The sequence below is a fragment of the Cetorhinus maximus genome, chromosome 10 (genome assembly GCF_964194155.1).
Source record: "Cetorhinus maximus chromosome 10, sCetMax3.hap1.1, whole genome shotgun sequence".
Lineage (NCBI taxonomy): Eukaryota > Metazoa > Chordata > Chondrichthyes > Lamniformes > Cetorhinidae > Cetorhinus > Cetorhinus maximus.
Genome location: NC_135888.1, coordinates 26,484,292 through 26,510,285, shown reverse-complemented (window position 1 = coordinate 26,510,285; position 25,994 = coordinate 26,484,292). Strand labels below are relative to the sequence as shown.

At 45.9% G+C, this 25,994-nt stretch overlaps 1 protein-coding gene across 3 annotated transcripts in view; it reads right to left on the bottom strand.

Moving 5' to 3' along the window:
- The window catches only part of sardh (sarcosine dehydrogenase), a 92,362-nt gene that overhangs the window by 47,775 nt on the left and 18,593 nt on the right, over positions 1-25,994 (bottom strand). For all 3 annotated transcript variants that reach the window (XM_078550260.1, XM_078550259.1, XM_078550258.1), the window contains exons 4-7: positions 15,251-15,430; positions 7,274-7,397; positions 2,834-2,934; positions 1,407-1,511 (exon numbers count right to left, since the gene is read on the bottom strand). In XM_078550260.1, coding sequence (XP_078406386.1) covers positions 1,407-1,511; positions 2,834-2,934; positions 7,274-7,397; positions 15,251-15,430 — 510 coding nt within the window. The remainder of the gene's footprint in view (positions 1-1,406; positions 1,512-2,833; positions 2,935-7,273; positions 7,398-15,250; positions 15,431-25,994) is intronic.

Below are 25,994 nucleotides of genomic sequence, written 5' to 3'. Positions count from 1 at the left end.
TTAAATGGAGAGAGATTGCAGAACTCTGAGGCACAGAGGGATCTGGATGTCCTGGTACATGGATCACATGAAGTTGGGATGCAGTACAGTGAGTGATTAGGAAGAGCAATGGAATGTTGCCGTTTATTGCAAGGGGAATGGAATATAAAAGTAGGGAAGTTTTATTGCAGCTGTACAGGGCCTTGGTGAGACCACATCCAGAGTACTGTGTGCAGTTTGGGTCTCCTTATTTAAAAAATATATAATTGCTTTAGAAGCAGTTCAGAGAAGATTCACTGGACTCATTCCTGGGATGGAAGGCTTGTCTCATGAAGAAAGGGTGAGCAGGTTGGTCCTGTACCCATTGGAGTTTAGAAGAATGAGAGGTGATCTTATTGAAACATATATGATCCTGAGGGGACTTGACAGGGTGGACGCTGAAAGGATGTTTCTCCTTGTGGGAGAGATTAGAACCAGGGGGCACAGTTTAAAAGCAAGAGGTCTCCCTTTTAAGACAGAGATGAGGAGGAACCTTTGCTGGTGTGTGGAATTGTCTTCCCCAGAAAGCAGTGGAGGCTGGCTCTTTGAATTTATTCGAGGCAGAGTTGGACAGATTCTTGTTAGGCAAAGGAGTCAAGGGTTATGGTTATGGGGCAGAAAGGGAAGTGGAGCTGAGACCACAACCAAATCAGCCATGATCTTATTGAACAGAGGAGCAGGCTCAAGGGGCCGAATGGTCTACTCCTGCTCCTATGTTCCTAAGTTTATTGTGATTTCTCTGCTTTTTAATTCCATCCCTCTAGGAACAAACTGTAGTGTTTGTTTTTTTATAACCTTATTAGTCCATGTTGCTATTTTGTGATTTGTGTATCAGTGCCCCAGAACTGTCTGCTCTTGACCCCATTTAGACTTGTCATTTCCAAAGTGTATGTGACCTCCTGATTCTTCCTGTCAAACTGTACTATCTCACTCTAGCCCATATTCAAGGTGATTTGTGAATTACACAGCCATTCTGCAAGTTTATTAAGATCTTACATTTTGATACAATCAACAGCAAAAACTTTATTTTTATATAATCCTCCTCAGTGTTAACTACATCCCCCCATTGGTGTCATCTGCACATTTAGAAATTATAAGTCCGATTTGTGAGTCCAGCTTGTTTATGCAAACTGTGAACACTTGTCCCAGAAGAGATCCATGAGGAATTCCACTTCTCACTTTTTGCTATTCTGAGTAATTACCCTTAACCCGACTGTTTTCTGCTTTATAAACACCTTGCTTTCTGCTGCGCTGACATGTGATCTCCTCCCACAGCCCACAAGTAAAATGTGAAAGTTTACAAAAGACATCCTGTGTGACTGAGTCCATAGGGTCCAACCCCATCTCATTCTACTGAGTCCCAGTTTGTTTCAGCTCAATCCTCTTACCTCTTCCCAGAAGTGTGGGTTTGGCTCATATCCACCAACAGACAGGGCATCGCCTTGGAGACGGAGATATACAGAGCTGTCATGATCCCGAACGTTCGGCATATTCTGGGAGCGAAAACAAAACATAGAATGGGTGCTTGGAACAGGAGTTTTTAAAAAAATAGTAAAGCTCCCTCTACACTGTCCCCATCAAACACTCCCAGGACAGGTACAGCACGGGGTTAGATACAGAGCAAAGCTCCCCTTACACTGTCCCCATCAAACACTCCCAGAACAGGTACAGCATGGGGTTAGATACAGAGTAAAGCTCCCTCTACACTGTCCCCATCAAACACTCCCAGGACAGGTACAACACAGGGATAGATACAGAGTAAAGTTCCCTCTACACTGTCCCCATCAAACACTCCCAGGACAGGTCCAGCACGGTGTTAGATACAGAGTAAAGCTCCCCCTACACTGTCCCCATCAAACACTCCCAGGACAGGTACAGCACGAGGTTAGATACAGAGTAAAGTTCCCTCTACACTGTCCCCATCAAACACTCCCAAACATGTACAGCACAGGGTTAGATACAAAATAGAGCTTCCTCTACACTGTCCCCATCAAACACTTCCGGAACAGGTACAGCACGGGGTTAGATACAAAATAAAGTTTCCTCTACACTGTCCCCATCAAGCACTCCCAGGACAGGTACAGCACAGGGTTAGATACAGAGTAAAGCTCCCTCTACATTTTCTCTTCAGTAGTACACATGAGTTCTCACTGGGAGTGATGATTTGATTTTGAACTGTGCACTGTGAACATTCCGATTAGGATCTCTGTGCAAGGGGAGGTTGAAACAGGCTGCACTGCTCTTATTGAGGGAGGACTGATGGTAACTGTAGTGCCCACAGTGGATTCCTGCATCATTCCTGTGATTACATTTTAAAAAGTACTGCATTGGTTGTGAAATGCTTTGGGACATCTTCGGTTGATGAAAGGTGATATAAAAATGCAAGTCTTTTTTTCCCCTCAGTGAGGAAGGGGTAACAGTGACCACTGCCACTCCGATTACTGTCCAGTGACACCTGCTGCAAAGTGAGTCTGATGTTGGGTCAGGACAAGGTTGGATTGGCTGCGATGCCTTCCACAGTTAAACAGCTTGCTGATGCCACTATATGAAGAGTGGCTGATCAATGAGAAACTGAACGCCAATGGAGCCTGTACCCCAGAAGGAGTCAGTGCCTTCAGAAGAGGAAAGCAGGGGTGAAAGCTGGTTGTGTTCCGGAGTGCAGTATATAAATATATTCAAACCAAACCTCCAGCTGGATCCGATCACTGTTACATAACCAGAACACTAAATAAACACTAACACAAAATCACAGGACAGTTCAGCTGCACTCCCCCGACTCCCCCTTCCCCCACCCCGCCCCAGTGTTGTCACCTACCTGGATACCTTCAATCCGTTCTGTTACCACATATGCATGGCGCATGCCGATGAGTGGGACATTGACTCCTGCCAATGCTCCCAGTGCCCGAGCCCACACACCTGAACAGAACAGAGTCAGCAACATCAGTAACACAGTAATCCTGGCAAACACTGCTCTCTGCTGGTCACCCAGAAACCAGCATCTCTCCTCAATTCTGATCTGAGGGGATCATGACACATGAACATATGAATTAGGAGCAGGAACAAGGCATTCAGCCCCTCGAGCCTGCTCCACCATTTGATAAGATCATGGCTGATCTGACTGTGGACTCTACTCTCCTGTCTACCCCTATAACCTTTGACTCCATTGTTACTCAAGAATCAATCTAACTCAGCCTTAAATATATTCAATGACTCTGCCTCCACCACTCCCTGGGGAAGAGTTCCACAGACTAATGGTCAGAGAAAATATTTCTCCTCATTTCTGTCTTAAATGGAAAGCCCTTATTTATAAACTGTGCCCCCTCGTTCTAGTCTCTCCCATAAGGGGAAACATCCTCTCAGCATCCACCCTGTCAAGTCCCCTCAGGATCCTATGTTTCAATAAGATCACCTCTCAAACTTCTAAACTCCAATGGGTACAGGCCCAATCTGTCCAACCTTTCCCCATAAGATAACCCCCTCATGGCAGGAATCAGTCCAGTAAACCTTCTCTGAACTGTTTCTAATGCATTTATATCCTTTCTTAAATAAGGAGACCAAAACTGTATACTGTACTCCAGATGTGGTCTCACCAATGCCCTGTATAATTGTCGGAAAACATCCCTACTTTTGTATTCTATTCCCACTTGCAATAATTGCCAACATTCCATATGCCTTCGTAACTGCTGTACCTGCACACTAACTTTTCCTGATTCATGTACCAGGACACCCAGATCCCTCTGTACCTCAGAGTTCTGCAATCAATCTCCATTTAAATAATTTGCTGCTTTTCTATTCTTCCTGCCAAAGTGAACAAGTTCACATTTTCCCACATTGTACTCTATCTGCCAGATTTTTGGCGACTCACTGAAGCAATGTCCCTTTGCAGACTCTTTATATCCGCTTCACAAACTAGTCTCCTACTTAACTCAGCCATGGAAGCTTTGGGCAGCACAGCTCAGGGACAGAGAAGTACATCGAGTGTACAACACAGAAGCAGACCCTTTGGCCCTTCCAGTCCATGCTGCAATAAAACCTCCATACGTACCAATAGCTTAATCTCAGTTACCCACCATGCTCCCACCTCTTTCATCTTGTCCAATCTAATCCTGCATTTTAACATTAGCTCCAGGTGTCCTGTAATATTATGCTGTTATATTGAAACATCATAGAGTCAATATTGCCAGAGAATTCCAGAATCCAGGATGCTATACTGGCACTGTAGGACAGAGAAGGCATTGCATAAAGGTGAGGGGTTAGGGGACAGGGAGAGGAAGAGTGGGGGAGGGGGGGCAAGGGGGGAAGTGACCTAACAAACATCATCTTCTCAATTCCATTTTGATCTCGTGCAAGGTGTCAGTCAGGGCTCAGTGGGAGCATTCTCACTTTAAGGTCCAAACGTTGTGGATTCAAATCTCATTTCAGAGACTTCAACCCATAATCCAGGCTGATAGTTCCAAGGCAGTGCAGAGGGAGCGCCGCACTGTCGGGGGGGTCAGTGCAGAGGGAGCGCCGCACTGTCGGGGGGGTCAGTGCAGAGGGAGCGCCGCACTGTCGGGGGGGTCAGTGCAGAGGGAGCGCCGCACTGTCGGGGGGTCAGTGCAGAGGGAGAGCCGCACTGTCGGAGGGTCAGTGCAGAGGGAGCGCCGCACTGTCGGAGGGTCAGTGCAGAGGGAGCGCCGCGCTGTCGGAGGGTCAGTACTGAGGGAGCGGTGCACTGTCGGAGGGTCAGTGCAGAGGGAGCGCCGCACTGTCGGAGGGTCAATGCAGAGGGAGCGCCGCACTGTCGGAGGCTCAGTACTGAGGGAGCGGTGCACTGTCAGAGGGTCAGTGCAGAGGGAGCGCCGCACTGTCGGAGGGTCAGTGCAGAGGGAGCGCCGCACTGTCGGAGGGTCAGTGCAGAGGGAGCACTACAGTATGAGAGGGTCAGTACTGAGGATCAGTACCGAGGGAGCGCTCCAGTATGACAGGGTCAGTACTGAGGATCAGTACCAAGGGAGCGCTGCAGTATGAGAGGGTCAGTACTGAGGATCAGTACCGAGGGAGCGTTGCAGTGTGGGAGGGTCAATGCTGAGGATTAGTACCGAGGGAGCGATGCACTGTCAGAGGGTCAGTACTGATGGAGCGCTGCACTGTCAAGGGGTCAGTACTGAGGTAGCGCTGCAGTGTAAGAGTGTCAGTACTGAGAATCAGTACCGAGGCAGCGTCGCACTGTCAGAGGGTCTGTTTATTTTTCATTCACAGGATGTGAGCTTCACTGGCTGGGCCAGCATTTATTGCCCATCCCTAGTTTCCCTTGAGAAGGTGGTGGTGAGCTGCCTTCTTGAACCTCTGCAGTCCATGTGGTGTAGGTACACCCACAGTGCTGTTAAGGAGGGAGTTCCAGGATTTTGACACAGCGATAGTGAAGGAATGGCGATATATTTCCAAGTCAGGATGGTGAGGGGAACTTCCAGGTGGTGGTGTTCCCATGTATCTGCTGCCCTTGTCCTTCTAGATGGTGGTGGTCGTGGGTTTGGAAGGTGCTGTCTAAGGAGCCTTGGTGAGTTCCTGCAGTGCATCTTGTAGAGGGTACACACTGCTGCTACTGTGCATCGATGGTGGAGGGAGTGAATGTTTGTGGATGTGGTGCCAATCAAGCAGGTTGCTTTGTCCTGGATGGGGTCAAGCTTCTTGAGTGTTGTTGGAGCTGCACTCATCCAGTCAAGTGGGGAGTATTCCAGCACACTAACATAAAAGCAAAATACTGTGTATGCTGGAAATCTGAAATAGAAACAGAAAATACTGGAAAAATTCAGCAGGTCTGGCAGTGTCTGTGGAGAGAGAAGCAGAGTTAATTGTTTGAGTCCAATGACTTCTTCAGAGCTGAAGAGAGGTAGAAATGCGTTGGATTTAATGATGTTGAAGAGAGGGGGCGGAGAAAAATAGAAGGTTGGGGATAGGTGGGAGCTCAGGAGAGATTTGACAAAAATGTCATGGACTCAAGACAAAGGGAGTGTTAATAATAGTGTTAAAGACAAAGGAAGGTATTAATTGTGGCATAAAGGTCAGATAGTAGAATGTGTTAATAGCAGAACAACGGTCAGCGCTGTAGGACTCTTGCTGCACTATCAGAGGGTCAGTACTGAGAGAGCGCTGCACTATCGGAGGGTCGGTACTGAGGGAGTGCTGCACTGTCAGAGGGTCAGTACTGAGGGAGTGCTGCACTATCGAAGGGTCGGTACTGAGGGAGTGCTGCACTGTCAGAGGGTCAGTACTGAGGGAGTGCTGCACTGTTGGAAGGTCAGTACTGAGGGAGTGCTGCACTGTTGGAGGGTCAGTACTGAGGGAGTGCTGCACTGTTGGAGGGTCAGTGCAGAGGGAGTGCTGTATTGTCGGAGGGTCAGTACTGAGGGAGTGCTGCACTGTCAGAGGGTCAGTACTGAGGGAGTGCTGCACTGTTGGAGGGTCAATACTGAGGGAGTGCTGCACTGTCGTACGGTCAGTACTGAGAGAGTGCTGCACTGTCGGAGGGTCAGTACTGAGGGAGTGCTGCACTGTCGGAGGGCCAGTACTGAGGGAGTGCTGCACTGTCGGAGGGACAGTGCTGAGGGAGTGCTGCACTGTCAGAGGGTCAGTACTGAGGGAGTGCTGCACTGTTGGAGGGTCAGTACTGAGGGAATGCTGCACTGTCGGAGGGTCAGTACTGAGGGAGTGCTGCACTGTCAGAGGGTCAGTACTGAGGGAGTGCTGCACTGTTGGAGGGTCAGTACTGAGGGAGTGCTGCACTGTCGTACGGTCAGTACTGAGAGAGTGCTGCACTGTCGGAGGGTCAGTACTGAGGGAGTGCTGCACTGTCGGAGGGCCAGTACTGAGGGAGTGCTGCACTGTCGGAGGGACAGTGCTGAGGGAGTGCTGCACTGTCAGAGGGTCAGTACTGAGGGAGTGCTGCACTGTCGGAGGGTCAGTACTGAGGGAATGCTGCACTGTCGGAGGGTCAGTACTGAGGGAGTGCTGAACTGTCGGAGGGTCAGTACTGAGGGAATGCTGCACTGTTGGAGGGTCAGTACTGAGGGAGTGCTGCACTGTTGGAGGGTCAGTACTGAGAGAGGGTGGGAACTCGCATCCTATCGGCAAATTGAAAGTTTTCTGTGATCCACACTATTTCCATCCCATCACAATACTGACGAGCAGAAACCGCATTGTAGGTGAATCAGATCAGCACTTCCACAACCGATTCCATCTCTTAACAGAGTCTCTGCTGCTCATGGTGTCTCACCTGCACAGTTAACTGCACAAGCTGTCTGTATTGTTCCATACTCCGTCTCTACACCAGTGACACGCCTCACTCCAAAATCATCCACCTTCACCTGAATCCCTGTCACTGGACAGTTTTCAATCACCTAATGAAAGAAAGAAAAACAAACTGAAGTACCAGAGTGTGCAGAAACCAGACATCAGAGTGTGCAGAAACCAGACATCAGAGTGTGCAGAAACCAGACATCAGAGTGTGCAGAAACCAGACATCAGAGTGTGCAGAAACCAGACATCAGAGTGTGCAGAAACCAGACATCAGAGTGTGCAGAAACCAGACATCAGATTGTGCAGAAACCAGACATCAGATTGTGCAGAAACCAGACATCAGATTGTGCAGAAACCAGACATCAGAGTGTGCAGAAACCAGACATCAGATTGTGCAGAAACCAGACATCAGATTGTGCAGAAACCAGACATCAGAGTGTGCAGAAACCAGACATCAGATTGTGCAGAAACCAGACATCAGAGTGTGCAGAAACCAGACATCAGAGTGTGCAGAAACCAGACATCACAGTGTGCAGAAACCAGACATCACAGTGTGCAGAAACCAGACATCACAGTGAGCAGAAACCAGACATCAGATTGTGCAGAAACCAGACATCACAGTGTGCAGAAACCAGACATTAGATCATTGCCACACACCCCAGACCCAACATCCCAAACCAGAGACGCCGGCCACCCTCCCCTCGCTCCCGGCCCCCCCCTCCCCTCGCTCAGCCAGCCCCCCTCCCCTCGCTCCGCCGCACCCCCCCTCCCCTCGCTCCGGCAGCCACCCCTCCCCTCGCTCTGCCGGCCCCCCTCCCCTCGCTCCCAGTCCCCTCCCCCTCGCTCCCGGTCCCGTCCCCCCCACCTCGCTCCCGGTCCCCCCCCCGCCCCTCGCTCCCGGTCCCCCCATCCCCTCGCTCCCGGTCCCCCCATCCCCTCGCTCCCGGTCCCCCCGCCCCTCGCTCCCGGTCCCCCCATCCCCTCGCTCCCGGTCCCCCCTCCCCTCGCTCCGCCGCCCCCCCTCCCCTCACTCCATCGCCCCCTCTCCCCTTGCTCCGCCGCCTCCCCCCTCCCCTCGCTCCCGCAGCCCCCCTCCCCTCGTTCCCCCGGCCTCCCCTCCCCTCGCTCCCCCAGCCCCCCCTCCCCTCGCTCCGCCAGCCCTCCTCCCCTCACACCCGGTCCCCCCCCTCGCTCCCGGTACCCCCCCCCCCCACCTCGCTCCGCAAGCCCCCCTCCCCTCGCTCCCGGTCCCCACCCCCCCCTCGCTCCCGGTCCCCCCCCCCCGCCCTCCCTCGCTCCCGGTCCCCCCATCCCCTCGCTCCCGGTCCCCCCCTCCCCTCGCTCCTGGTCCCCCCTCCCCTCGCTCCCGGCGCCCCCCTCCCCTCACTCCCGGCCCCCCTCCCCTTGCTCCGCCAGCCCCCCTCCCCTCGCTCCCGGCCCCCCCTCCCCTCGCTCCCGACCCCACCCCACCCACCCCACCCCCCTGCCTGGAGTGATGTTCAAGTCATAAAAAAGCAGAACAAAAATATCCCGAGTGTTTTCTCCATTCGCACATTCCAGGGCGTTGATCACCTCGCGACAATGTTGAGCAGTGTGATGTCTGACTGCCCATCGATTCATGTGCGATAGGACAGGTCAGTAGGAATCAGAGCACAGGAGGAGGCCATTCAGCCCCTCCGGCTTCCTCTGCTATTCTTTCAGATCATACCCGATCCATCTGTTCCATATGTAGAACCAACAAAATCCTGTTAATCTCAGCCTTTTGTTCTGGTTCCCACACCACAGGAAATCATTTTCCTGCATCTTCGCTGCAGAATTCCTTAATTATGTTAATGACCTCGATTAGATCTCCCATTACATCATCCTGGCCTATCACAGTTGTCCTTACTGTTTCCCAAAATTCATGTACTTGTGTCATCAGTAAATTTCAACAATGTGATTCCTGTTCCCAAATCCAGCTCGTCTATTAATACTGAGAATACAGACGGGGGAAAGCGTTGACCCTAGGGTTCATCATTTCCAACCCTTGTCCAGCTGGACAACATCCATCTCCCTGACACTGATTCCTGCCCACCTTCCTCCCTCAGCTGCTACATTTCCCCATTTATTAAGCACCTGAATTATTTTCACCAAACTTTCCCCGAGACAACTCGGACAGAGGGGCGTGTGGGCACGAGACGTAGATTGAGTGAGGAGTTGGGAACTTGGTGCCTCCAGTGGCTGGTGAGCTTCCTTCCATCTCCAAGCGAGGCAAGTGCGACTTTCTATTACCTTATCTGTGTAAATTATTAACCAATTGACTAGTTAAATAAATAAAGTTAGACAGAAATGGCAGGGCTGGTGCTCTGCTGTGACTGCAGGCTGTGGGAACCTGAGGGACACACTACAATCCTGAATAACCACATCTGCAGAAAGCATCAGGCAACTTCGGCTCCGGGTTTCTGAGCTGGAGTCGGAGTCGCAAACATTGTGGGGCATCAGGGAGGGGGAGAGTTACCTGGACACTTTGTTCCAGGAGGCAGTCACTCCCCTTAGGTTAGGCAGAACCTTAGAGTAGGCCAATAGTCAGGGATAGGAGGGTCTGTCTGCGAGTCAGGCAGGTTAGGGGAACCAGCGGAGGAGCCTCAGCCCCTGACTTTGTCCAACAGGCACGAGGTGATTACTACCTGTATGGATGAGGAGAAAGACTACAATGTGGATGAGCAGACTGACCATGGCACCATGGTGAAGAATGCCATTCAAGCGGGGGGAGTGAAGAGGAATGTGGAGTGACAAGAGACAGTATAGTCAGATACTGTTCTCTGCAGCTGACAGCGAGAGTCCAGACAGCTGTGTTGCCTGCCCGGTGCCAGGGTTAAGGACATCTGCTCTGGGCTGGAGAGGAATTTGCAATGGGAGGGGGAGGATCTGGTTGTTGTGTCCATATAGATATCAATGACATAGGTTGGATGAGGAAAGAGATTCTGTATAGGGAGCGTGAGCAGCTAGGGGCTAAATTAAAAAGCAGAACCTCAAAGGTAATAATCTCTGGATTATTACCTGAGCCATGAGCAAATTGACGTGGGGGAAATAAGGTTAGAGAGATGAATGTGTGGCTCCAAGACTGGTGTGGGAGAAATGGGTTTCAAATCATGGAGCACTGGCATCAGTACTGGGGAAAGTGGGTCTGTACTGTTGGGACGATTTACACCTGAACCGTGCTGGGACAAGTGTTCTAGTGAATCGTATAACTAGGGAAGTAGAGAGGCTTTAAACTAAACATTGGGGGCAAGGGATCCTGTGAGAGAAGATATAGTGAAGGGAAACAACAAAGTAAATGTGACAGGGCAGCAGTTTGCGTAACGAGTTTCAGAGTGTGACAGGAAGGGACAGAACATACAATCTTAAGAGTGCACCAGCAGATGAAGCTAAAAATGGGTAAAATAAGAGTTTAAGGTCCTGTATCTGAATGCATACAGTACAGATAGAGATAAATATGTATGACCCGATAGGCATTACAGAGCCATGGTTACATATGGACATATAAATTAGGAGCAGGAATAGGCCACTTGGCCCCTTGAGCCTGCTCCGCCATTCAATAAGACCATGGCATTTCTGAATGTAACCTCAACCCCGCATTCCTGCCCGCCCCCGATAACCTTTCACCCCGCTGCTAATCAAGAATCTATCTACCTCTGCTTTAAAAACGTTCAAAGACTCTGCTTCCGCCACCTTTTGAGAAAAGAGCTCCAAAGACTCACGACCCTCAGAGAAAAAAATTTCTCCTCATCTCTGTCTTAAATGGGTGGACCCTTATTTTAAAACAGTAACCAAGGCTGGGACCTGAACGTTTGGCATATCGGCAGAACAGGAAGCTAGGAAAAGGCGGTGTGGTAGCTCTGTTAATTAAGGATTATCATTAGTTCAGAACTGAGAGAAGATCTTAATGTGAAAGGGCAAGATGTGGAATCAGTTTGGGTAGAGATAAGAAATAGAAATGGTAAGAGGTCATTTAATGGAGTAGTTTATAGGCCCTCTTACAGTAGTTACACTGTAGGACAGAGCACATGGGAAGAAATAAATGGGGTGCGTGTGATAATCGTGGGTGACTTAAATATACATGTCAATTGGGAAAATCAGGTTAGCAAAGGTAGCCTGGAAAATGAGTTCAATGTCTTTTAGGGACAATTTCTTCGAGCAGTTCGTTCTAGAGCTAACCAGGGAGCAGGCTGTCCTAGGCCTAGTAATGTGCAATGAGGCAAGATTACTCAATAACCTTGTGGTAAATAAGCCTCTAGGCGGCTGTGATCATAACATAAGAACATAAGAAATAGGAACAGGAGTAGACCATTCGGTCCTTCGTTAATATCATGGCTGATCTTGTGTGTTCGATTTCCACATTCCCATCTAATCCCGATAATCTTTGGTTCCCTTGCCTAACAAGAATCTATCTACCTCTGCCTTAAAAATATTCAATGACCCCACCTCCACCACCTTCTGAGGCAGAGATTTCCAAAGTTGCACAACCCTCTGAGAAAAACGTTCTCCTCATCTCTGTCTTAAAAGAGCGACCCCTAATTTTAAAACAGTGCCCCCCTAGCTCTGGACTCACCCACAAGAGGAAACATCCTTTCCACGTCCACCTTGTCAAGGCTATTCAGGGTCTTGTATACTTCAATCACATCACCCCTCACTCTTCTAAACTCCAGTGGAAACAAGCCCAGTTTGTCCAACCTTTCCTCATAAGGCAACCCACTCACTCCAGGTATTAATCTAGTAAACCTCCATTGAACCGCCTCCAATGCATTTACATCCTTCCTTAAATAAGGAGACCAAAACTGCACACAGTATTCGATGTGCGGTCTCAACAATGCCCTGTATAACTGAAGCATAACATCCTTACTTTTATGTTTAATCCCTCTCATAATAAAGGATAGCATTCCATTAGCCTTCTTAATTACTTGCTGTACCTGCTTCCTAACTTTTTGTGACTCATATACTAGAACACCTAGATCCCTCTGCACCTCAGAGTTATGCAGCTGTTCTCCATTTAAGTAATACACTGCTTTTTTGTTCTTCCTGCCAAAGTGAACAACTTCACATTTCCCCACATTAAACTCCATTTGTCAGATCTTTGCCCACTGAACCTATCTATATCCATCTGCAACTTCGTCCTCTTCACAACACATTTTCCTACCTATCTTTGTGTCATCTACAAATTTAGCTACCATGTCTTCACTCCCCTCATTTAAGTCATTGATGTAAATCGTAAAAATTTGAGGCCCCAGTACAGACCCCTGTGGGACTCCACTCATCACATCCTGCCAATCAGAAAAAGGTCCATTTATGCATACTGTCTGCTATATGCCGGCCAGCCAATCTTCTACCCGTGCTAATTTGTTACCCACTACACCATGCGCTTTTATTTTCCGTAATAATCTTTGATGTGGCACCTTTATCACCGGCCTTCTGGAAATCCAAGTACAGTACATCTACAGGCTGCCCTTTATCCACTGTGCATGTTACCCCTTCAAAAAACTCCAATAAATTGGTTAAACATGATTTTCCTTTCACAAAGCCATGCTGACTCTTCCCAATTGCCTTGAGCTGTTCTAAGTGCCCAGCTATAACCTCCTTAATGATCGATTCTAATAACTTGCCCACGACAGACGGCAAGCTAACTGGCCTATAGTTTCCTGTTTTCTGCCTCCCTCCCTTCTTGAATAGAGGGGTTATATTTGCTCCAGTCTGATGGAACCTTTCCAGAATCTAGCGAATTTTGGAAAATTAACACCAGCGCATATACTACCTCATTAGCCACCTCTTTTAAGACCCTAGGATGTAGTCCATCAGGACCTGGAGACTTGCCAGCCTGCAGCTCCATCAATTTGCTCTGTACCATTTCCCTAGTGATTTCAATTTCACCAAGTTCCTCTCTCCCTTTCACCTCCTGATTTGCAGTTATTACTGGAATGTTATTTGTATCCTCTATAGTGAGGACAAAGCAAAATATTTGTTCATTTCATCTGACATTTCCTTATTGTCTACTATCTCCTCATTCTCACTCTCTAGAGGACCAACACTCACTTTACTTACTCTTTTCCTTTTTAAATACCTGTAGAAACTCTTGCTATCCAATTTTACATTTCTAGCTGGCTTCCTCTCATACTCTAATTTATTTTTCCTGATTAACCTTTTAGTCATTCTCTGCCGTTCTTTATATTCTGTCCAATCATCTGTCCTGCCATTCATCTTTGTGGAGTTCTATGCTTTTTCCTTAAGTTTGATGCTTTCCTTAACTACTTTAGTTAAAATGTACTTATTCTGAAATATCCCCTTAAATGTCCGCCACTGCTTCTCTATTGATCTATCCTCTAGCCTAGTTTCCCAGTTCACTTCAGCTAGCTCAGCTTTCATCCCCACATAGTTGCCCTTATTTAAGTTTAAGATACTAGTCTTAGACCCACTCTTCTCCCTTTCAAACTGGATGTAAAATTCAATCATATTGTGGTCACTGCTACCTAGGGGTACCTTTACTCTGAAGTCATTAATTAATCCTGTCACGTTACACAATACCAAGTCTAATACAACTGCTTTCTGGTTGGTTCCAGAACATGTTGCTCTAAAAAGCTATCTCAAACACATTCTAAGATCTCCTCATCCAGGCTACTACTGCCAATCTGATTTTTCCAATTTGTGTGTAGATTAAAGTCACCCATGATTATTGCTGTCCCTGTATTAATGTCCCTGGCGTTGAGATAGAGGATCAGCCATGATCATACTGATTGGCGGAGCAGGCTCGAAGGGCCGAATAGACTACTCCTGCTCCTATTTTTCTATGTTTCTACTGAGCACAAATGAAAGTGGTTGTGGTTGTTGAAGGTCAATCATTTCAGAACACACAAGATATAAGAGCAGGAATAGACAATTTCACCCTTTGAGCCTGCTCTGCCATTGAATACGATCATGGCTAATTGGTGGCTTCAACTCCTCTTTCCTGCTTGCTCCCCATCTCCCTTGATTCCCTAAGAGACCAAAAATCTGTCCATCCCAGCCTTAAAGGTATTCAACGATGGAGCATCCACAACCCTCTGAGGTAGAGAGTTCCAAAGATTCACAACCCTTTGAGTGAAGAAACATCCCAGGACATCACTGCAGGAATTCCTCAGGGTAGTGTCCTCAGCCCAACCATCTTCAGCTGCTTCATCAATGACCTTCCTTCCATCATAAGGTCAGAAGTGGGGATGTTCGCTGATGATTACACATTGTTCAGCACCATTCGCGACTCCTCAGATACTGAAGCAGTCAGGAATATGATGGAATACTCTCCAGTTGACATGATGAGTGCAACTCCAACAACTCAAGAAGCTCAACACCATCCAGGATAAAGCAGCCCACTTGATTGGCACCCCATCCACCACCTTCAACATCCACTCCCTCCACCACCAAAGTACAGCAGCAGGAGTGTGTACCATCTACAACATTGGTCAGCAAAATCTCAGGAGTGGCATGCTAAGTCTTCATTTATTCACTCTAATTTAAGGTTTGGCATACCAGTAATACATTTTAACATTTATAAGGTCTCTATATATAATTAAATTATGAAAAGTCAATAAGATTTTAAAACGCTTAATAAGCTTCATTTAAAATTAAATTGGATACATTAAGCTGCACACAGCCTACTGAGTGATCAGTTGTTAACCAGCTCCAAAAGGGACAGAGGACTGACTTCACGCACATACGATCTTACGAACATACTCACTTGGAGCAGGAGTAGGCCACTCGGCCCTTTGACCCAATAAGCACAAAACATTTCCCGACTGCAGCACAATAGCCACAAAATCGAGTCAGGCTTCGCTGTGGTTTGTGAAAAACTGTTCTGTAAAAAGGGGTTTGCCCAAATACCAAATGGGTGCAACTGGCATCATCTTCAGATCAAATTGGCATTGCACTGAAAGGATAGCAGAAAACTTACCGATGCCCCACATGCTGTGGCAGCTCGTGCAAGGGTGGAACAGGTTCCAGCAGGATCCATAGTGCCATCAGTGGGGACATACAGTGTACCATACAGATCACACACGTTCATCAGGGGGTACAGGTCCTTCGTCTCCGCAGGGGACAGCACATGTGACTCAATCCCGAAGACTTTACCCAACTAAAATAAAAGAAAAACATAAAACGATTAAAACAAAGCAATCGAATCTGTCACTCTCACTAGGGTACGGGTCCTACACACACTCACGCTCATTGGGGTACGGGTTCCACATACACTGATTCTCACTGGGGTATGGGTCCCACATACACTGATTCTCACTGGGGTATGGGTCCCACACACACTGATTCGCACTGGGGTACAGGTTCCACACACACTGACACTCACTGGGGTATGGGTTCCACACACACTGAATTGGAGCTCAATATTCTGGGAGATGTTGACTCAGTTGGGGTCATGTCAGAAAAGGGCCAATGACTGAGTAGTTCTTTGTGAGGTGGAACAGGGGAAGTAACTGGGAATAATGGGGTGAGAGGGTGGGTAGCGTTTGGACAAATCAATCTTAGAGGAGACTTGAAGGGGAAATCAAGAAGTTACAAAGGCATACATGTAGAGAGATATTTATCACCAGGAGTCAGAGGAACCTGTTGTAGAAAGCCTGTCCCATTCCAGATTATCTTCCCTCTGTAAACAACAGATCCTACGATGGATGAAGGATTCAGTCTACAGTCTTCCCGGACGCTGGGGAAGGTATAGAATTCCATTGTACGTGCTTCCGCTTGTCTCTGAGACCAGAACTAGTATGATAGTCATTAATAAATTCAGGAGAAACTTCTTTACCTAGAGAGCGGTGAGAACGTGAAACTCGCTCCCACAGGAAATGGTTGAGGTGAATATTACAGATACATTTAAGGGGAAGCTGGATAAAGGTGAGGTGAGAGTGCCTGCCCTTGACATCAAGGCAGCATTTGACTGGGTGTGGCATCAAGCAGCCCTCCCACCTGTCCCCGATAACCTTTCACCCCGCCTGTTAAACAAGAATCTATCTTCCTCTGCCTTAAAAATATTCAAAGACTCTGCTTGCACAGCCTTTTCCTGGAGAGAGTTCCAAAGGCTCACTATGCTCAGAGAAAAAAAATTCTCATCTCATAAATGGATGACCCCCTTATTTTTAAACAGCGGCCCCTAGTTCTAGATTCTCCCAGAAGAGGAAACATCCTCCTCACATCTACCCTGTCAAGACCCCTCAGGATTTTATATGTTTCAACAAGTTGCCTCTTACTCTTCTAAACTCCAGCAGATACAAGCCTAACCTGTCCAATCTTTCCTAATAAGACACCTCACCCAATCCAAGTATTAGTCTAGTAAACATTCTGTGAACATTTCTAATGCGTTTACATCTTTCCTTAAATAAGGAGCCTAGTACTGTACACAATACTCCACGTGTGGTCTCACCAATGCCCTGTACAACTGAAGCATAATCTCCCTACTTTTGTAATCAATTCCCCTCACAATAAATGATAACATTCTATTAGCTTTCCTAATTACTTGTTGTACCTGCATACTAACCTTTTGCCAAAATGGACAATTTCACATTTTCCCACATTATACTCAATTTGCCAGATCTTTGCCCACTCACTTAACCTGTCTATATCCCTTTGTAGCCTCCTTGTGTCCTCTTCACAATTTACTTTCCTAACTATCTTTGTGTCATCAGCAAATTTAGCAGCCATACTTTTGGTACCTTCATCCAAGTCATTTATATAAATTGTAAAAAGTTGAGGCCCCAGCACTGATCCCTGTGGCACACCACTCATCACATCCTGCCAACCAGAAAATGACCCATTTATGGCTACTGACTGTTTCCTGTTAGCTAGCCAATCTTCTATCTATGCCAATATGTTACCTCCTACACCACGAGCTTTTATTTTCCACAATAACCTTTGATATAGCACCTTATCAAATGCCTTCTGGAAATCTAAGTACAGCACATCCACCAGTTCCTCTTTATCCGCAGCACATGTGACGCCTTCAAAGAACTCCAATAAATTGGTTAAACATGATTTCCCTTTCACAAAACCATGTTGACTCTTCCTGATTACCTTGAGCTCTTCTATGTGCCCTGCTATAGCTTCTTTAATAATAGCTTCCAACATTTCCCTGTGATAGATGTTAAGCTAACTAGCCTGTAGTTTCCTGTTTTCTGTCTTCCTCTCTTTTTGAATAAAGGAGTTACATTTGTTATTTTCGTATCTAATGGAGCCTTCCCTGAATCTAAGGAATTTTTGAAAATTAAAACCAACGCACCAAATATCTCACTAGCCACTTCTTTTCAGACCCTAGGATGAAGTCCATCAGGACCTGGGGATTTGTCAGCCCACAGCTCCAACAGTTTACTAAGTATCACTTTGCTGGTGATTGTAATTTTCCTGAGTTCCTCCCTCTTTTCCATTTCCTGATTTACAGCTATTTCTGGGATTTTACTCTTCACTCTAGTATCCTCTAGAGTGAAGACCGATGCAAAATATTATTCAATTCATCTACCATCTCCTTATTTTCCATTATTAGTTTCCCCAATTCACATTGCTGACTCTCTTTTTATTTGAGTATCTATAGAAACTCTTACTATCCATCTTTATCTTACTAGCTAACTTTCTCTCGTACTCTAATTTTTCTCTCCTTATTAATCTTTTAGTCATTCTTTGCTGTTTTTTATATTCTGTCCAATCTTCTCACCTGCCACCCATCTTTGCATAATTATATACTTTTTCTTTAAGTTTGACACTATCGTTAACTTTTCTAGTCAACCCCTTGAAATTTTTCTTTCTCTTTGGAATGTATCTACTTTGTGTACTCTGAAACATCCCTTTAAATGTCTGTCACTGCATCTCTATTGACCTCTCCCTTCATCTCATTTGCCAGTTTACTTTAGCTAGCTTTGCTTTCATTCCCACATAATTGCCCTTTAAAATACCAGTCTTGGACCCACTCTTCTCTCCCTCAAACTGAATGTAAAATTTAATCCTATTCTGTTCACTGCTATCCATGGGTGCCTTCATTATGAGTTATCAATTAATCTCAGCTCGTTGCACAATACCAGGTCTAGTATAGCCTGCTCTCAGGTTGGCTCCAGAGGGTGTTATTCTAAGAAACTATCCTGAAAACATTCTATGAACTCGTCATCTACGCCACCTTTGCCCATCTGATTTTTCCAGTCTTTATGTAGATTAAAATCACCCATGATTATCGCTGTACCTTTCTGACAAGCTCCCATTTTCTTTTCTTTTATACTCTGTCCGGCTGTGTAGTTACAATTAGGGGGCCTGTACACCACTCCCACAAGTAACTTCTTGCCTTTATCATTTCTCATCCCGACCCAAACCACTTCTACGTCCTGGTTTCCTGAACTTAGGTCATCCCTCTCTATTGTGCTAATACCATCATTAATTAGCAGAACCACCCCTCCACCTTTTCCTAGCTTCCTGTCCTTCTTGAAAGTTACGTACCCTTCAATATTCAGGTCCCAATCTATGTCATCCTGCAGCCATGTCTCTGTAATGACTATCTGATCGTACTTATTTATTTCTATTTGCGCTATCAGTTCATCTGTTTTGTTTCAAATTCTACATGCATTCAGACACAGGGCTTTTAGTTTTGTCCTTTTATTATTTTTGTAACCTCTAGCCCTATCTGATTTACAGTTAGATTTGTACTCTCTATCCCTTCCTTTCACAGTCTGTTTATTATTTCCCATATTAGTACCTTTCTCTCTTGCCTTGTCTCTGCTCTTTGATTTTCCACATCTTCCCAAATTTGATCCCTTGCCCCCACTATTCAGTTTAAAACCCTCTCTATTTCCCTAGTTATGTGGCTCACGGGCACACCGTCCCAGCACAGTTCGGGTGTAAACAGATCCCGCTTTCTCCAGTACTGGTATCAGTGCTTCACAAATCGGAACCCACTCCTCCCACACCAGTCTTTGGGCCACACATTAATTTCTCTAATCTTATTTGTCCTATTCCAATTTGCACGTAGCTCAGGTTTATTACCTTTGAGATAATAAACTCGGAAATTATTACCTCTGGAGGTTCTGCTTTTCAATGTTGTGCCTAGCTCCTCATACTCTATGCAGAACCTCTTTCCTTGTTCTACCTGTGTCGTTGGTACCTACATGGACCACGACAACTGGATCCTCCCCCTCCCACTGCAAAATACCTGTTCACACAGGGGTGTGGATCCAAATGCTGAAACCATTGCAAGCACAATTTTCTTCAAAAGTTACATTTCATGAGCAGGGACATCCAGCAGGTCAAAATAGGGGCCCCTTCATCTCTCTCGGTAGCTTCAAGTACACTCCGCAGACCTCTAAACTTTGATGCCCACAATTCTGAGCTTTTTAACTCAAAGAGCTGCATTTCAAAATCTTTGACACCCATTTACTGAAGTGCCGACAAACCCAAGTCACTTTTGTTAAAGTTTTCTGGTTTAATTAGAAAAGAAAACATCGGGACAAATCATTGGAAATCTTGAAATCTCTGATTCCAGTTCTTGCATGTACATGCCAATCTCATCAGCACTAAGAGTGCAACGTCTCAATAGCTCTTTTACATGTTGGAAGCAGCGGAAGGTCAAAGTTCAAGCATCCTGAGGAAAAAAAACGCTAGTTTTGCAACAAATGCCTCCCAGGTTTCATAAAGATCCAGAGCCCTGCTCCCTGGAGTCGGAGATTGAGTTTGTTTAGGTGAGCGGTGGGGTCAGTTAGAAACATGCGCTCACAAAGCCCTTTATCAACATCCACAGTTCGGGGCAGCCTTGTCATTTTTCTGACAAAAGGGCTTTGATTGAATCAAAACAGTTTACAAAGTGCACCTAAACCTACCAGGACTTAGCCACTGAATGTTGCTGTGAAGTTAAATGTCGTTATAAGCACTGTCCATCTCCTCTGGCAGCACTCAGAACTGTGTAGGTCAAAGCAGACTGAGCAACAAGGAAAGCTTTATTAAGCTCCAAATTAGAAATTTTAGCACACGGGCTTTCTTGCTGATTGATAGTGAAATTTGACTGTTGGGTGCCCAATTTGATCTTCAAGTAACTTTACAAATGCCTTTTGTTATCCGGCCATGGCAGGAGCATCATCTGTTGTCACATGATACTTTTCTGATATCAGCTCCTCATACATCAAAATGGTTTATAAAAGTTTCTGCTTTATATTTCCTCATTGCAGTGCCACACAGGGGTGTTCAGCAACAAATTTCCTCTCGGATTTCATTGGGAATCTGTTACTTGCAACAACTGCCAAATGTGGAATGCCATTTATATCCACACTCTCATCGAGTGCAATGGTAAACACTGCCGTGTCTTTTAGTGCGGACATCTGCTTTTCACTAATGTTATTCAGCCATTTCACTTACGTGTCTCTCAACGGTTCTGGCAGAGACAGGCAGTTCTTTTATCCCAGATACGCTGGTGTCTTTATTTGGCAAATCATTGAACAAAACTTCCGAACTGCTGAGGAAAGCTTCTCTTATATGTTCCCCACACGTGAACAGCTTTCCATTTTTTGCAACACTCTGTGCAATTTTGTAATTTCCTTCTGGGGCTCAATTTTTACTTTCACATAAAAGTGTTTAAAAATATTGTTTTGCTTCCCATATCCTGCTACTGCCTTTTTGATCGATTCAATCTGTTCGCTTTGCAAAGAAAGGTTTTCTCGTGCTTAGTTTAAAAATGTCGTTGAATACTTGATGTGCGACAAACAACACTTTCACAACAGAAAACACAGACAACACAGCCCTACCTTTGAATAATTCCAATATCATCTGTCCAAGCAAACTGAAATGAATGGTATAACTTTAGGCTAAAAGCATCTAAGTTTGCTTTCTTAGGAGCTGACAAATGTACCCCTCAATTTACAGTGAAAAAACTCACTATAGATGGCACAGCGCGCTATTCCGCATTACGTGAAAGTAGCAAATTGGGATTTGAAATATCCCAGTAATAAAATACAAGCATTTACTACTTAAATTCAATGCATCTTTTATCAATGTAACATACCTTCTCGGAACAAGTAAATGACAATTTTTTTTCTTTATAACTTTTCGTGCCGTTAATTGGACTAGCAGTGTGAGTGCCACTCAAAATCACCTTGCATACCACCTTTTGTACATGTGCCATAGGTTGCTGACCACTAATCTACAAGATGCACTGCAGCAACTCACCAAGGCTGCTTCGACAGCACCTTCCAAACCCTCCACTTCTATCACCTAGAAGGACAAGGGCAGCAGACACATGGGAAGTTCCCCTCCTGACTTGGAAATATATCACTGTTCCTTCACTGTCGCTGGGTCAAAATCCTGGAACTCCCTCCCTAACAGCACTGTGAGTGTACCTGCACCACATGGACTGCAGTGATTCAAGGCAGCAGCTCACCACCACCTTCTCAAGGGTAATTAGGGATGGGCAATAAATGCTGGCCCAGCCAGCGACGACCACATCTCTTGAAAGAATTTTTAAAAATACATGAAGGAGAAAGGAATAGAGAGATAAGGTTATAGGATGAGGTGAAGAGAGGTTGGGAGGAGGTTCTTGCGGAGTAGAATAACCAGTATGGACCAGATGTGCTGAATGCTCTGTTCCTGTGCTTTGAACAGAATTTAATTTGTACCGAATTTCACTTGGGAAGGGAGGTGTGTGTGTATCTTCAGGAAAAACAAACACAGACCTTGTCACCAATCCAAACTTCAACAAATATCACAATCACTATCTCAAAAATCATGCCCAACTGCACGCTCTGAGCAGGAGAAGCTCACAACCTGCACACGGCTACTTTTCTGAGGACTCTCCTTTGATTGGATCACTTCCCCAGACCTCGCCAATACATACTGTCAGTACAGCATCACAGGGAGGGTTTTAACTGGTTTAAGGATCCTTTCAATTCACATCAGCTTCAAAGCAAGAGACAATATCAGGGCATTGAGGGTGTTAAAAGGTCACAGCTTTGTGCCCTTAAACCCCTAAAAACCTCACATTGCTCACACACACACACACACACCACCCGAACCCCAAATTCTCATGCACCGCCCCATCCCCAAATTCTCACGCACCGCCCCAACCCCAAATTCTCACGCAGACCCCAACCCCAAATTCTCACGCACCGCCCCAACCCCAAATTCTCACGCACCGCCCCAACCCCAAATTCTCACGCACCCCCCCAACCCCAAATTCTCACGCACCGCCCCAACCCCAAATTCTCACGCACCCCCCCAACACCAAATTCTCACGCACCGCCCCAACCCCAAATTCTCACACTGCATTCACACAACTTCCTTGGACTGACATCACTAGTGAGATCAGCTGAGTACTGTGGAGGTTGTTTTTGCTCTGTGTTGTGACCTTGTTACTTGGGTAAGAGTTTATTTAAGATCAATCTAAACACTGCATGATGCCAGCGCTCCTGCAAATATGGAGAGTGATTAATTATTACTTTCGGCTTCTGGCTGTAGTATATGGCTGTGTGTAATTTTCTGGGCCTGGGTTTTCTGTCATAGTTAACAGCTCAAACCTTCAAAATACAAGTTTCAAATGACCAATTGGAGAGCAGTGAGTGAGAGGCTGCACTCTCGATAATGGCAGAAGCTCGTCAGTACAGCGCACTCTGCTAGCCTCAGGGCTTCTCCTCTCAACAGTCAGAGCCAAAATCAAAGTGCACCATCTTTCCCAACTCTTCCTCCACTGTCATCCCAACAGGATCCTACAGGTGCCAACATTCCTGCTACAGGCTCCGTGGGCAGCATTCCTGCTTACAAGTCTGAAGGTTGTGGGTTCAAGTCAAACCCCAGAGACTTAACATCACAATCCAGGCTGATATTTCAGTGCAGCACTGAAGGAGTACCGCACCGTCAGAGGGTCAGTACTGAGGGAGCGCTGCACTGTCAGAGGGTCAGTACTGAGGGAGCGCCGCACTGTCAGAGGGTCAGTACTGAGGGAGCGCTGCACCATCAGAGGGTCAGTACTGAGGGAGTGCTGCACTGTCAGAGGGTCAGTACTGAGGGAGTGCCGCACTGTCAGAGGGTCAGTACTGAGGGAGCACTGCGCTGTCAGAGGGTCAGTACTGAGGGAGTGCCGCACTGTCAGAGGGTCAGTACTGAGGGAGCGCTGCGCTGTCAGAGGGTCAGTACTGAGGGAGTGCTGCACTGTCAGAGGGTCGGTACTGAGGGAGCGCTGCACTGTCAGAGGGTCAGTACTGAGGGAGCGCTGCACTGTCAGAGGGTCAGTACTGAGGGAGTGTTGCACTGTCAGAGGGTCAGTACTGAGGGAGCACGCATCATTGGTGTGGCAGTACTGAAAGAGTGCTGCACTGTTGGAGGTGCCATCTTTCAGGTGAGACATAAAACTGAAGTTCAATTTGCCCTGTCAGGTGGATGTAAAAATTCTCATGGCACATGAAGAGGTACAGGGGAATTATATCCCATATCCTGGAACCAATATTTATCCCTCAACCAACATCACAAAAAACAGATTACCTGGTCATTATCACTTGGCTGTTTGTGGGATCTTGCTTTGTTTCTTACATGAGACCAGTGATGATACTTCAAAGAGTAAGTCATTGTCTGTAAAGCACTTTGGGATATCCTGAGGTAGTGAAAGGTGCTATACAAATGCAGATGTCTTTTTATTTCACAAAAGTGGCTGCTCTCGTGCATTGGGACTATTGCAGTTCTATTATTGAACTAATAATCTCAAGAACAAGTGTTCAAATCCCACAATGGAAAATTGATCATTTGAATTCAGTTTTTTTAAAATTTGGAAATAAAAATCTGGGTCAGTAAAAGGGCCTATGAAGCTGTCAAGTTGATTGTAAAAACCCATTTGATTCATTAATATGCTTTAGAGAAGGAAACCTGCCCACCTTACCCGGTCTGGGACTATATGTGACTCCAGTCCCACACCAACATGGTTGACATTGCAGACACTCTATATGTGGTGGAATCCTCATTGTTCGAGTATGACCAAATTGTAAATGATTTCAAATTGAAACATTCAGAGAAAGAGGCTTTGGTAGAATCTGAGATGGTGCAGAAAACCATTCAGCTCATTGGTGTCTGTGCTAATGATGCGACCACAGCCAATGTTATAGGCTGAGCAAGTCAAATCCCAGAGAGAAACTTGCCTTACTGATCATAACTTTTTTTTTTGTAGTTTGAAAACGAGGGGAAAACTACTGATCCCAGAAGCATAGAATCCCAGTAACACTTTTAGGATTTTAAAATTAAAAGATTTATTAACAAGAAAAAAACCCTAAACACACAAGATTAAAAGTACACAGCTGAAACAGTCTTACAAAACATTCCCCAAAAAAACCCACTTGGTCAGAAGACACAAGTAAACTACTTGGCAACAGCTCCCTTATAGATTTTTAACTATAAAAATCCAGTAATATTACCCAAGGCAAAACCTGCAACTACTTTAATAAAGTATACCACACGACTTCTCACCCTCTTCCACTCTGCTGTGGAAAACCAAAGGAAATTCAGAAACAGGCTGCTTTCTGAAAATAAAGACCTCTCTGGCTTGAAACTGAATCATTGCTTCAAATTCACAACTTTTCTCAGCACAGAGCTGGTCTCAGGGTATCTCCCCCACACAGCCACCTCAACTCAACTAAACCTCTTTCCTTAAAGATCTTTTTTCCCCTTTCATCTTAGACTTCATTGTCCTAAGCACCTCTTTGAACTCAACTTTTCCAAAATATAAAAATCTTTGATGTTTTTCTATTGCCTCCACTTTCTGGTAAAATAAAATTTAGTAACCTTCCCTTGCTTACTTATGAAACCTTCGTAAATTGTAAAGCCCCTTAAACTCCCTTTCAAATTTAGCAGCTGAAAAGTCAAGTCCTTACCTCTCACCTACTGCAAATTTTATAACCCAACCTATTTACTTGTAATTCCAACTTCACCATAGCCTCTCATTACAAAGGTATGCATCAAGCACCTTTATCTTTCATCTCTCAGTTCCCATAGACAAGCTGTCTTTACTAACCTCCCCTCAGTTTAATTACCCATGGACACACACACACAGCCTCCTTTACAGAATACCACCATATTCCCAAAAATATTAAAATAATAACATCCATCTTCACAGCCAGCCCTTTGAAAAAGCTATCCAATTAGCTATCCAATTCACAGGTCTTTCTCCAGTTTCTCTTCATTTTCTATCAAAACCCTTGAGGATTTTGAACACCTATTAAATCTCCACTTAACCTTTTCTGTTGTAAACAAAATAATCCCAGCTACTCCAGTCCATCCACATAATGCATCCCTGGAACCACAAGCACTGTTACAGCACAGAAGGAGGCTATTCGGCCCATTGTGTCCGCATCACCTCTCCAAATGAGCAACTCACCTAGTGCCGTTCTACTACCTTCTCCCTGTAACCCTACGCATTCTTCATTTTCAAAATAACATTCCAAATCCCTCTTGAATGCCTCAATTGAACGTGCCTCCACCACACTCTCAGGCCGTGCATTCCAGACCCTAACCACATGCTGGGTAAATTGTTTTTTTATTCATATCTCTTTTGCTTCTTTTGCCAGTTACTTTAAATCTGTGCCCTCTCATTCTCGATCCTTTCATAAGTGGGAACAGGTTCTCCCTATCTACTCTGTCCACACCCTTCATGATTTGAATACCTCTATCAAATCTCCTCTCGACCTTCTCCCAAATTCTCC